Source organism: Ceratotherium simum, chromosome 9 (assembly GCF_057802395.1).
Source record: "Ceratotherium simum simum isolate JZ-2026a chromosome 9, ASM5780239v1, whole genome shotgun sequence".
NCBI classification, from domain to species: domain Eukaryota; kingdom Metazoa; phylum Chordata; class Mammalia; order Perissodactyla; family Rhinocerotidae; genus Ceratotherium; species Ceratotherium simum.
The window spans coordinates 80,665,441-80,679,303 of NC_141908.1; the positions used below are offsets into that span (position 1 = coordinate 80,665,441).

Consider the following 13,863-nt stretch of genomic DNA (forward strand, 5'->3'; position numbering starts at 1 on the left):
AACCATCTTGAAATAACTCCCTGCTCTTCCTCACTGTATGATTTAGACCATGTGCCTTTGTGATGTTTGATATGGAGCTCATGTTTAAAGCTATTGTTTTCTCTGCCCGCTGCAGCATCATATGGATGATTCTTCTGGATCTTGGTTTCAATTTCTATAACTGCTTGTCTTTCTGAGACAGGCTACAAAACCCCCAAAATCAAATTTTCTGTATAACACATCATCTGTCATTTAAGCAAACTCCATCTCAAACACATCCTCTAAATGTGGAAAAAAATCCATCCAGGTGTGTGTGTGTGTGTGTGTGTGTGTATGTGTGTGTGTATGTGTGTGTGATTTTATAACAAAGAGACAGAAACTTATATAGACAACAACTTAATTTTGTGTTGGCCGTTATATCTTGTGTGATTCATTGATGTACCAATTTGAAGTTTGTAACTAGTTTCTGCCTCTTTCAAAATTCTTTTCCCCAAACTGGATTAGGTGACCTTCCTCTGGGCTCCCTTAGTTACATTTATGTGAGCCATTGGACCAATACTGTACCTCTTTGAATTCTAATTCTACCATCATTAAAATGGTGATTACTTGAGAGTTGGAAGATGCACCATTGTTCGTAGGTACCTGGGAACTGACTCCAGTGCTAGTTGGCTTGAAACCTGGAAGAACCTGATCAGTCTAGCCATCTTCTTAAAGGGAAGAAGAGTGATTGTGTGTTTTTCCTGAGTATAACATAAGCCCTGAATATACATGGGCAGTGCTCCAGGAATAATTGAGATTTCCTGATGTGGCAGTCATGGCAAGCTACACACCTGATCAGGAGCTCTTCTACTTTGAGGAATACTGCTTCTTGTTGGCTATCTCTTTGGCTTCCATTAAGTTTCTGTGTCTGGCTAAATAAAATGGGACTTCATCCAGTCTACAGTGTGCATGTTCATTGGTATGGGTTCTCCAGTAATCCATTCATAAATCCCCTGGAACACTGCACTGGTTTCTACCTTTCTGTGTGCTGAAATGTTCCTTGTCCCCACATCTCCATCTCTAAAAGATAAGCTTTAAGTAAGCACCAGGAGTGTCAGGAAGACAATGACTACTCATCTTAATATCCACCTGTTGTATAGTTTCTAATGGATAGTGGGGCCTCAAATATTTAACTGTGTGGAAAAACATAATGCAGTTGTTTAGGACTTTATACTTTAAAGTACATAACATTTCTTATTTTGTTCGGGCTCTGCAGCTGGTGGCTTTTAAACTATGATTCCAAGGAATAGCACTGTTCCTTGAGCTGAGTTCCTTTAGGGCTCTTGCCTCTAAAATCCATTAGAGTCTTTTCTCACTTAGCTGAAAAATACCAATGAATAGCAATTTTTTTCCATTTTTGAACTCCCTTCTCACTTCATCAATTTCTTTTCTTAAAAGCATTGATTTCTACAGTAAGGCTATACCTGGTTTAGCACAGAATTATGTTTTACTATTTTCATTTACATATTATTCCCAGAAAATTAACTTGACTTTCAGGAATTCAGCCTTGTGAGCAGATAAGATAACACTGCTCACGTGTATGTATGTGTATGACTCAGCTGAAAAATCAAATGCTGTTACCTCCTTTTTCTTGGAGGAAGGGGGATTTCCTGCGTGAAAATTACATACAGGACAGTGCCACATCCTATGCATACCTTATTTTATTTCAGCCTCTCATCAGTTCTGTGATGTGTTGTTATCACCAGGTTTTAGATGTGGAGACTGTGTCACCAGGCATCCTGATGTCACAGAGCCAGGAAAGGTGAACCTCAATCTATTTGACTCCAAACCCGTGGTCCTCTCCACTGTTCCAACACAGAAGAGTTCGTAGAGTTAGTGTCTGTCTTCGCTGTTAGGTTATAAGTTCCTTCAGTGCAGAGTTGTGTTTTATTTACTTCTCCCCCGACAGGAGGTTGCACAAAACCAGATGTAGTTGTCTCCCTCTCGCTGCAGTCAGCCTTGCTTGCAAGGTGTGCCTTGTACTCTATTGCATATACCCAGGGATTTGCCCAAATCATCTTCAGAACTTCTAGTTACCTGCCTTCTGTTATACTCTGGAACGTATCTTTCCATGTCTTTAAGTTGTAGCTCAGCGTCTTCCTGACTGTCTCCTTCAAATGGGGCTTGGCGATTTAAAAAATAAATTTTAAATTGCCAAGGGAAGGGTTGTTTAAGACTCTCTGAGATAGCAGTTCATATCTAAAGATGCTCATTATTAATTCCAATATGAAATGATTTGTACTTGTTATTAACACATTAAGTCAGCCAAAGAAAAATTAGAAGGTGGCTCAACAGGAGACATTCAAGTGTGGAATACAGAAAAGAAGAGACGAACAAACCTTATTCCTGATGAGTTGAGAGTATGTTTAAGAAAGATTTAGCCATCTAAAGTTTGTTTTTTTGTTAATGTTCCAAATAGTTGATCCACTGGCACAAAACTGTCGTCTTCCAGGAGACACACCGTAACCCTGTGGCATATTAGTGGAATACACAAACCCAAATACATGTTATGATACAATTATGTTTTAATTTAACATTTTGTTATTAAAATGGCAGATATTGATGATAAGTGAGGAGTCATAGTCATGTCCTTCAAGTTGAAGGAAAATTAGCTAGTGTGGTTTAAGAAAAACATATTTATTATTTAAGAAAAATAACATGTCTTTCACACACACATGTATTCTATGTATATTCATATATATGTATATGCCTCAGCTGAAAAAAAAATGTAACTAAAATTGTCAGTCACTGAAATATCTGTTTCTGTGCCTCTAAATCAACTTATTTTTTGACATTGGTGTCCCATGCTAGTTTTACTTGTTTTTTTTTTTGTTTTGTTTATCTTTCTCCAATTTGAGATTATTGATATACAGTGTACTGGTCTGGGTTAAATGCTTGGAAACACACCAGAGTTTCATGGAGTTTGCCCTGTTCTCTTCTTAATTTTAAAGATGATGGGTTGCTTCTGAGGAGATCACGTTTAGACTGACTCGTTCGCTCCATGTTAATGGTGATTCGGGGCCCCAAATTGAGAGGCACTTAGTCTTCAGATCACCCAGAGGAGGGAAAGAACTCTTGGCGCAGGAGGACTTTGTGGTCTTAAGATTTTAGGGATTTTTCTTTTGCTTCTACTCTTCTTAATTTTCTCTTTTAATGTTTCATTCAGAGAACAATTGCCAATCATGCAACTATTGGTATGTCACTGCCTTAAGAAACTTTTTACGTAGAGATGGAGGAGGTGGGGAATAATGTAGTGAAGTGTCTGTTAATAAAAAAGAAATAAGGGAATGTGAACTTAGACTTTATAATACCTTTTGGCATAGTGTTTCCTCCTAAGTAGCATGTTAATTTCTTATTATAAAAGAAGTTATTTTATGAAAAACAACTTCTGTTTGAACAAGGATGAAAAGTACTAGCAATTCTGTGTTTTGTGCAAGAATGTTGGAGCACATAGAAAAATCAGATTTGTAAATAACTTCAAAATGGATTCACTTTTCATAACTGAACCATATAAAATGAGGTAAGAAAAATGTTCTTTTAAACTGCAATAGCTTGAGAGAGTTGGGGAATTATTTCAGAATATTGATAAATGGAGAATTGCATTTCTACTGTTTACCACTTTTTTCCCAAAAGCACACAAATAAAAAGTTAATTTTTATGTTAGAGCAATTTTTAAACCACAAACGTATTTTTTTCAGTTTCCTCTATAGTGGCCAATTTTGTATGAAACAAATTATTTTAGGCCTAATTGCAGGCGGAGTAGTTAGGCTGCCAGCTCTGCTAAGGTTGAATTTCATTTGAACTTTCTAATAGTATGATCCTTTTTCAGAATTTAATAACTGACTCAAATATTTAATAGTAGAAGCTTTCATTAAATTAAAAAGAAATCAGGATATATTTTTAGAAGAACTAACTTATTTTCCTTATCAGTTTTATCTACTTTAGGAGAAAAGGAAGAGAATGGAACCAATCTCTCTGTGTACTTAAAAAGACATTAATGCTATAACCTCAGCAAATAATTTATTTCAGTATATATCATCATTCAAAGGATTTGGGAAGCACCAAATGGCAGTAATAACTATACTTCTAGCTCTACTGAATAGCAAATTGCACTGACTGTGTGAACCTCTTCACTCGTCTGCTGGATAATCATTCTTTTTAATACTCAAATATATTTTCTAGATCAGTTTTAGATTGCACATGGTCAGCTTTTGCATTGCCTAACAGTCTTCGGTTAACTACAATGACTTGTTTTGAAATGCAAGTGGGGAAAGACAAGATTTGAAAGATTTTGTTTCCGTGTGTCATTCTATAAATAGATGACAAAAGATCATTAAATGGATTAATTTACAAGCATTCTTAGAAATGGAATGTTTTTACATAAAAGCATGTTGTAAACCTCTTTAATTAAATTGCATTGTACCATGCACTCTCTTCCCTCCAGGGTTCTCTTGACCTCTCACCTCTTATTTTGTCCTACAGGCACTCCACTGTTGGTGAGGAGAAGCAGTGACCCGGCACCAGGCCCACCTGCTGATGCCCAGCCAAGCACTTCCCAGCCCAATGGCCAGAGTCAGAAACCTGTTATTCCAGTAGGTATCCTGCAGTTTGCACATCTGATGAAAGATCAAAGGGCCTTACCCCTAGACTAACTGGGACTTTGCAGGCCTAAGTAAGTTGATAATTAGAGCTCTTTTGGTAGAATGTATAGTATTAGTGATAATAATAGCTAGTGTGAGCTATTACTAGTATATAGTTACAGTAATGGCTGTTATTTATACAGCACTACTTATGTGCCTAGCACTGTTTTAAGTGCTTTACATTAAGTTATCTAAACCTCCTCATCGAAGTAAGAACAAGTTTTTCTTTCCATTTTACTGATAATGAGATTGAGGCAGAGGGAGGTTTAGTAATTTGTCTAAGATCACAGCTAGTAAGTGGCAGAGCCGAGAATTTAACCCAGGTGGTTTGGCTCCAAAGTCCGTGCTCTTAACCATTGGTTGTACTGTCAGATTTCCTTCCTGTTCCGGCTACCAACCACCCAAGGATAGTTTATACGTTTTTGGTATGTTAATGCAATGCTCTGTGAAGTCATACCATGGTGAATGGTGATGTAGTTTCAAGCTACCAATATCATAGGTATGTGGTGCCAGTATTAGGTTTCTAGAACTCAACATTCAAATTAAAGAAAAATAAAATTAGATGCCCAAAGTGCTTATAACCGGATATACCTAGACCAGCAGATATAGCTGCTCTACTTATAATGGTAGGTTAAGTGGAGAACAGTTTCATGTAGAGACAATGTCCTCCTTCCCTATGAGACTGTGAGATCTCTCCACTAAATCTTGAGTTGCTTTGAAGAGTTGTAATTGTGGTTCATCCTTTGAAATAGCCTGAGAGTTAGATTTTGGTTAATGGCTATATATCATTGCAATAGGTGATCTTCAATAATGTAACATATTAAGAAGTTTCCTAAAAGCAAGGCTCTTCCTCATTTTAAGTCTCACTGCCTATAGTGCCTTAAGAAAACAGTGTTTTATAGGTATTTAAGGATGCTGAATGAGCTAAACAGACTCTCCCAGTGTGGTATAAAATACTCTTATCAAGAACCAATGCCAACGTGTATGAAGAACGAGCCACTGTACCAAATCATTGTGTTATTTACTAATAGGTTTATGGCAAGATTTTCACGTTTTTCTTTTTGTAAACAAGGAAGTAAGTGTCCTGAAAGTATTTTATATGTGATGTTTTCTCACTCTCCATCTTTTTAAGAAAACATATTTAATGGAACATTAATAAAAATCAGGTGTATGTGTTCTACTTTAATGATGAGGACAAACAGAATCAGTATGCAGTATGATGTGTATTATGTCTGTGTGTTTAACACACACTAATCAAGACCATATTAGGCCTAAATATATTGGATTGGAAGGAGAGAAGAACTATATAAATGAGAGAAGAATTACGTAAAAGAGAAAAACTACAATTTACTGCTTATTTTTACAGTACCAGCATACCCTAAAATGAGATCATGTCTGATTAATGTGTTGCCATCATTTATACATGGAGAAACCACCAACGTTTAGTTCCATGTTTCTATCACTCAGGCTCTGCATTTAGACCAATTGAAAATACATCAATGTCACTTCTCCTAGAGGAGACGAGGGCTGCTATCTTTCTGATAGATTCTGTATCCTTACCAGAATATAATATTGGTGCATTCCAAGTTGGGGTATTTAGGGAGGGAGATATATTATTACTAGCAAAGAGGCAAATCCTAATTTAGGAAGGAATGCAGGTACCCAAAACCCTTCTGCCTAACCCCACAAAAGTTTTCAAACATGGGTTGAGTCCCTACGTATCAAGAGTAGAAAGGAAAACACATATTTCCTCCTTTCCTCAAAGTGTGCTCTGTGGATGATGAGGTGCAGACCTGAGACCCAAAGAACAGAGTGTGGTCCTTGCCTTGCCACAGAATAGTGACACGTCCTCGGCTTCTCTTGCTTCAATTGTAAAATAGTCTCCATGTAGACTCTAAGCCTTAACATTCCAAATACAGACATTGTGCCTCATTTATCTTTCTATCTCTAGTGTCAGGTACATGGAAGGTGCCCAGTGTATGTGTGTTGGACTTAGGAATGCAAGACACATATTAGTTGGGGAAAAGTCCTACAAGTTCTCAACAATTACCCAGCTTTTCTAACTCAGCCATTCTCTCTGCTTCCCAGAAGAATCTACCAGGTAAAGGTTTATCTGCTCCAAGGTCTCGTTCACCCCAGGCTAGAGACAGATAGTTTAACTGCAGGGCTATTGTGCAGGGTAGGCAAAGTTAGCAATTGCTGTGTTAATGCAATGTGTCTATTTTTACCTAGAAGAAAAATACACTTGTGTATCTGCGTGTATTATAACTCTATTCAGTTATCCCTGCATATTTTAACTCTGTTTAGACCCACATTGTCCAATATTATAGCCACTGGCTGCATGTGGCTGTTGAACACTAGAAATACTTGCACAGTGGATTTGAAAGATTGAAATATGAGAAAAAGTAATGAAAAGGAAAAAAGATCTCAGTAGTAATTTTTATCTTGACTCCATGTTAAAATAATACTATGTTTGGTTGAATAAAATATGTTATAAAATTATTTTCACCTGTTTACTTTTACAAAACATGGCTTCCAGAAAATTTAAAATTACAATAGTACATTCTATTTCTATTGGACAGAGCAGCTGTAGACAGAATTGGATATAGCATTAATGAAATGGTTGGAGACCTTTGGGAGAGGTTCTTTGAGCTCCACATCATCTCTGGGGTAACAATATGATTAGGTTAGCCTGGGGCAGTCCTGGTTGATGCCTGTCATTCTGACATAATTATTAATAGTGTCCCTACTAACTCTCAGAGGTGTCCATGTATGGATGATAAATTATGTGGCACCCTACATACAGCCCTATAGTCACTTTTGTTTGCTCAGCGATAAGGGGAGCAGCCTTTCAGGAGACCATGGGAACATAACCACAACTCTTATGTTGGAGCACGTTGCAAAGAGGGTTCTCTGTGGCAAGGGCCGGAGCGCAGGGAGTATGGCATGGAGAGTGCAGATTCTTTTCATCTCTGGGATTCCATAGTTCTTATTGATGCTTCCTTCACAACTTCCTTCACCACTTCAGCTGCACCATACTTTATTCCTGTGATTTGATAAGTGATGATGAATATGGGGAGTGTGTGGTAATGTAGCCATGTAGCAACTAATGTGAAAAATAATTGCCTAAAAAGCTCTGTTCATTTGCCTTTCATTTCAATACCTAAGGGAAAAAAAACAATCGAAATTTCCATCTCTGAAACAGTGTTTGCATGTAAGTAATCCACAGATGGCAGAGCCGCAAGTGGGTTGTGTTCCATCATTCCCGAGAAATGAAACTGACTTATAACCCGCAGCATAAGAAGCTATACGGAGGAATAGTTGACACATTTGATTATGTTGAAATATTGCCTTTAAAACCACAGTTGATGACTGTTATTTTTAGTCACACTTCATTAGGCTTACTATACAGGGAAGAGTTGTCTTTGATGCCCAGAGATATGTGTTTTCGAAAAGTTGGAAAAGTTGCACTTGTTTTCTGGCTGGTTAAGTTATTACAAATTGGTTATTTAAAATGTACATCCTCAGACAAGTTGGAATTTTAAAAAGGATTTAAATTGGAAAAATCAGATTCTCTGCAAGCTTCAAATTCTGTCTGTATTGAAAAGCCACCAAATCTCGGTATTTGTTACTTAAGAGTACCACCAGATAAACAGCATGGAAATTTGCTTCCTTTCTTCTTCTTTTCATAAACCTATCCAGTTAATCAGAATAGCATAATTATTAATGTGGAAAAGTAATGTCTGTTTATCTTTCAAGGCAATAGAAAATCCAGTTCTCCTGACTGCTTTTGAATTAAAGAAAGAGAAACCTGGGGTCAAGAGATTGTAGTGCGAGTCTGCTCATGGGAAGTCTTTCCTTCCTTGGCTGATCGTAACCTGGTGTTCTTGGCTCAAGGGCATGCCATAAAACCAGGTTCTTGAAATTGATGTTCCTGAATTTGTGGATGGAAGAGAACTCTAAAACAGATGTGTTTTTTTTTTTTCTTAATATCCGGCTAACCACTATGGTTGTTTTGTGTTTTAATGACTGTTTATAGTTTCAAATTTAACCCCTAAGGCAAAATGATCCTGCAGGGCGAGTAAATTAAAAAGTGGATTCCTGAAAATTATAATGCCGTGCTTGTTCTTGGATAGTAAATGACTTCATTTCTTCTAAAACTGTTACTTGTCTTGGATCACAAAAATAAATTAAGAAAATACTGGTCTTTTAAAAGTCCAAGTCTATAATATATGCATTTCATTTCAAAAAAATAACATGGCAGTCTTCGAGGTTGTTAAATTGGAAGTCCATAGATGAGTTTCAGAGGGTCTGTTAACTCTGAAGTTTTATGCCATGGCCTCGTGTGCTCACACGTGTGTGTGTGTGTGTGTGTGTGTGTGTGTGTGTGTGTGTGTTTCATGAAGGCGACTCTATAACTCTTATCAAATTTTAAAAGGAAAACAAAAAATCAAGAACTACTTGTTTGGGGGTTTAGGATGAAATAATGTGGGAAAGCCACCAATTCTCAGAGTATGATGAAAGGTAGAGATTAGGAAGTAGAGTGGGAATTGCCACTGCACCCCAAATATGTATTAAATAATTAAGATTATGTCATAATGTTACCACCTTTTCTATCCAACACGTATGTAAATTCAAAATGTTAAGATGAAGAGACGTTTTTGAATTGCTGCATTGAGAGGCCAAAAATAACCATTTACTCAGTAGCAACAAGTTCTTAGCAACAGTAAGATTGGGGGTAAAGTGCGCAGACCATTGGGGGAAGACACCCTGGGGAGAGGTGTTTCCGGTGGTCCTGTGTGTTCAGTGGGGATAAGAAGTGAAAAATCAATGCTGGTTTTTTCAGGTTTTGGGGATTTTATTAGCAAAGATAGTGGCAGGTAGCTTCTAGTGAGAAGAAAGATTTCCAGTGAATAGAAGCATTCTCTTTGTGTCTTACATATAATATGATGGGATACTGATTTGAGAAAATTTCCCTTGTATGTCATATATGTTGAAATTATAGTCGATGTTGCTCTTGGTTTAAATGTTTTCAAATCCATGAAAGGAATCATTGAGATATTACAGAGAAATTTAAGTAGATTGGCTTTTAGAATTAAAATCATCAAATTGCCACTGAAATGGCAGAGGACTTTTGGTTGTGGGTTGCTGTCGAAATCCAACATAGAAACTCAGCAAAAATTCTGAGTGACCAAATCATATTTTTCTATTCCTTAGATGTACAACTACGTAGCTGTAGAAACACTGGAACAAAATAATTGTTGTAGACACTGATGTAGATGGGAAGGAAGGCTCTATCCATTGTCTTCCGTCGAGGAGAGATGGGTACTGCAGAACAAAGGGAGGGAGAAATAGCATGTAATATATAATGGCATTATTTAGAGATACTGAAGCCTACAAAAGGGCTTCTTTTTTTTCCCTTCCTGACACAGTGATTTAATAATAGTCCTGGTGTTTGTAACTCCAGCTGTTCACGCTGTGCGCTGATAAGACCAGAGCTGGGAGACACATTGCAACGATGGTTTTCATATGGCTTTGTTTTTTAAGAGATAAAGCTGCCATCCAATATTTCATGGGACCAAATGTTTACTTAGTTCGGCAAGTTTAGGCAGCTTAATTTCTGAAGCAGTTATGTTTGTAAGACTAGAGTTCAGGTGGGGAAAATCCAGAAGCCCAATTCTACAATAGTTTTTCACCAAATCTTTCAGAAGTCAGTGAAACAAATCTGGATTGCCTGAATGTCTGTACCATGGCCAAAGAATGTGGGAAATGTGACCTCTGTTCAGGTGTGTGCTCCCCAATCATTCTTCTTGGGTCCAGTCCAGAACTGAAAGTTTAAAAGAAGGATCACTATTCAGAGGTCAGTTTCAGAAATTAAAGGGGTAACCATGACATGTCATCTTCTGCTGTTTAGACTGATCTGCACGTAATGAAAATGGAATGGGTTTTGCTTTCATATCAACATAAATCGATTAATCCCTTAGAAGTCCAAGACCTCTGCCATGTGCCATCTGGAAAGTATAAGACATGGTCCCTGTCCTCAGGAAACTTACAACCTAGTTATGAAGACCAGACCTAAAGCAGTTAGACAACCCTGGCAATCTGCACGCGAGTATCAAATGATCATATAATATGTTTAACAATCAAAACTAGTGTCCTTTGCCTTTAGTCTGCACTCTGTGCAGCCTCCTGAGCCCTTCAAGGGAATTGCCATGTGCACTGTCTCTATTAGCTCTTCTCTCACTCAAATATAACTGCTCGTTTACATGTCTCTTACAAGACTGAGCTCCTCAGAGGCATGGGCCAGTATATTCATTATTGTATTCAAGCCCCCAGCCATGGTGTCTGAGAGGTAAATATATGAGTAGATGATTAAAACTCTTACTTCTGAGATGGGCAAAATGAGCTCCATTCAACAACTTTGAACTCATTTTGTAAAGATGTGCATATTTGTGTGTATGTACATTTTATAAATATACGTGTGATTTAGGATGTGAAAATTGTGAAATTACTTGTTTAACATACATGTTGCTCCTAAATAGCCTTAGTTTAAAATTTTCTGCTTTAGGGCAGTGTGTTACCTGTGTTATCAAAGGGAGAGGGATGTTTAAACACAGATTCTCCCCTTGGAATTAAAATGTGGGTTGGTGGCTGAGGTCAGCAGTTTCAATTGTGAGACCCACTCCATCTTCTCATAATTCAAGCAATGACTTCATCATAGAAATTGCTTCTAAGAAAGAATGGAAATTATAGGAAGAGGAGAAACCTTGATAATTCCGGAGATGAACCACTATAAAGCCTAATTTTGTTAGTGCCCCTGATAATTGAACGCAGAATAGAAATTAATATGCCTGCAGTGGAACCAATGGTCTGAGGTCTACCTCTTTGTCAACAAAACTGTGAGTTCTAGAATCAAAAAGTTAGTGATCTTGGTAGTTACACCTTGTAATTTTCTAATAACTGTGTTCAAAGAATTTAGAAAATCCTTGATTAGACTAGAAATTTCTGGACAAGATACTTCTCTTATACCCATCACATCTTAAGATTTCTCCTTCTAAATTTTCCTCATATTCCATCTTCTTTAAAATGTTCTTCTGATTTCAAGCAATTTGAACGAAAATAAAAATAAAAATCCTGGTATGTGAATTAATTCAAGAGTATGGCAACATTTACCAGGTGATTCTTAGCAAAACACTAATGAACGTCCCCTGTCAGCAGAGTGGGCAAGTGTATATTCGACAGTGTTGTTTGAAATTTGGTAAAGACGGTGTTTAAAGTGGCTTTATTCTAACGGTCAAGATTCTGTGTCCTGATTGTATCAATAACTCTGTGACCTTGAGAAAATTATTTAAATTGTGGATGATTTTCTCAGAAATTTTGTGTAACTAAAAGAAAATAATAAATAGAAATCCTATACGAACTCCTATTGTTCTTAGGGAATCAAACATCCAACCTAGCGACTTTGGGGTTCCAGATGTGAATTATTAGCTTGGTCGGTATGAATTCAGTTTTAAATTTCTTTTTAATGTCTCAATATTTATAAGTGTTCATAGAATGAGGTTGTGTTTCTATCCAAAACACCAAAATTTATTTTTATGGCTCAAGGTAACATTATCAAGAAATATGTATTTTTTTAAAAAGCCGAATACACAAACACAGCAATGTAAAAACATACATATGCGTCCATATGCATATTTAAATTCTTTGGAGGAGAGAATCACATCTGAAGACTAAAGTGCAAGTAGATCATGTTATTTTAACGAGGAAGCTCAAGGGTATGGCCTGCATCTTCGTGTGTTCTGGTCTTCTGTGTGTACCTGCCACGTTGTGGACGTGTACTGAAGATTGATGGTATGGAAGGAAAGGGTTAATGCGAGTTCACCTTGAGAAGATGCAAGACAATCAGTATTGAAAGGAAAATGAAATTTTTTTGTTCCTTGAGCATGGTGTGATTCTTAGAAGTCTCTTCTGATGGGGGATTTTTTTTCTCACCACATAAACTCTTGTGAAGTGCAAGCTTCATTTTGGTTTTTCCTTTCAAAATCTAGTCATAGAATGACACTGTACAGACATTTAAAAGACTTTTCTCTTTCTCAGGAAGGTGGCCCTTCCCTAATAGCTCTGTACTTTAAAATAGATTTCTGATTTAGATGAATCACATTTTAAAGTAGCTACTGTGTGTGTTTTACGCTTGTGGAAACATACAGCGTCCTCATAAGCAGCGTATGAGCTTGTCACCACACGGCTTTCGATGTCTGATTACATGATCATAGGGACATCTGGAGTGAGTTAGTTTTGAAGTGTCTGGTGTGAAGCACTGGAGAATCCAAAGCCTTCTGACAGCCTTGAACCAGTAAAAACATCGCTACTTTAGCAAACCTTTCTTAACTTGCAACTGGCTGACGATTTTCAGACTGACATAGCCCTGATGTTTTCCGACTGACTTCCTAGCCTTCTTCCTTACAAAACTCCCTACCTTTCAAACCAAGAACGGGTAAGTGGCATTTGTCACAAAAACCAAAAGGACTATCCCCCTTTAAATGGGAAAGGTAGATTCTTAAGCATCAGAAGTCAGAACAGATGGACTTGTTTAAAGAAATTGTGTTGTTTCCTTTTTCTCTGTCTTGAGTTTCAATCACTGTGTCAATTACCCATGCTTTCTTTTTTTTATTTTTTTATTGCAGTAACATTCGTTTATAACATTAAACAAATTTCAGGCATACATCATTATACTTCTATTTCTGCATAGATTTCATCATGTTCACCACCTCAATACTAATTACATTCCATCACCACATACATGTGCCGAATTATCCCTTTTGCCTTCCTCCTTCCTCCCTTCCCCTCTGGTAACCAACGACCAATCCAATCTCTGTCTCTATGTGTTTGTTTGTTGTTGTTTTTATCTTCTACTTATAAGTGAGATCATTCAGTATTTGACCTTCTCCCTCTGACTTATTTCACTTAGCATAATACCCTCAAGGTCCATCCATGTTGTCACAAATGGCTGGAATTCATCGTTTCTTTTGGCTGAGTAGTATTCCATTGTGTATATACGCCACATCTTCTTTATCCATTCGTCCCTTGATGGGCACCTAGGTTGCTTCCAAGTCTTGGCTATTGTGAATAATGCTGCAATGAACACAGGGGTGCAAGTATCTTTTCGCATTCGTGTTTTCATGTTCTTTGGATAAATAGCCGTGGA

The 13,863-nt window shown here is 37.3% G+C and overlaps 1 protein-coding gene across 1 annotated transcript in view; it reads left to right on the forward strand.

Moving 5' to 3' along the window:
• The window catches only part of PARD3B (par-3 family cell polarity regulator beta), a 929,552-nt gene that overhangs the window by 423,353 nt on the left and 492,336 nt on the right, over positions 1 to 13,863 (forward strand). Inside the window, exon 4 of the mRNA XM_004426826.3 lies at positions 4,501 to 4,610. Within this exon, the coding sequence (XP_004426883.2) occupies positions 4,501 to 4,610 (110 nt within the window). The remainder of the gene's footprint in view (positions 1 to 4,500; positions 4,611 to 13,863) is intronic.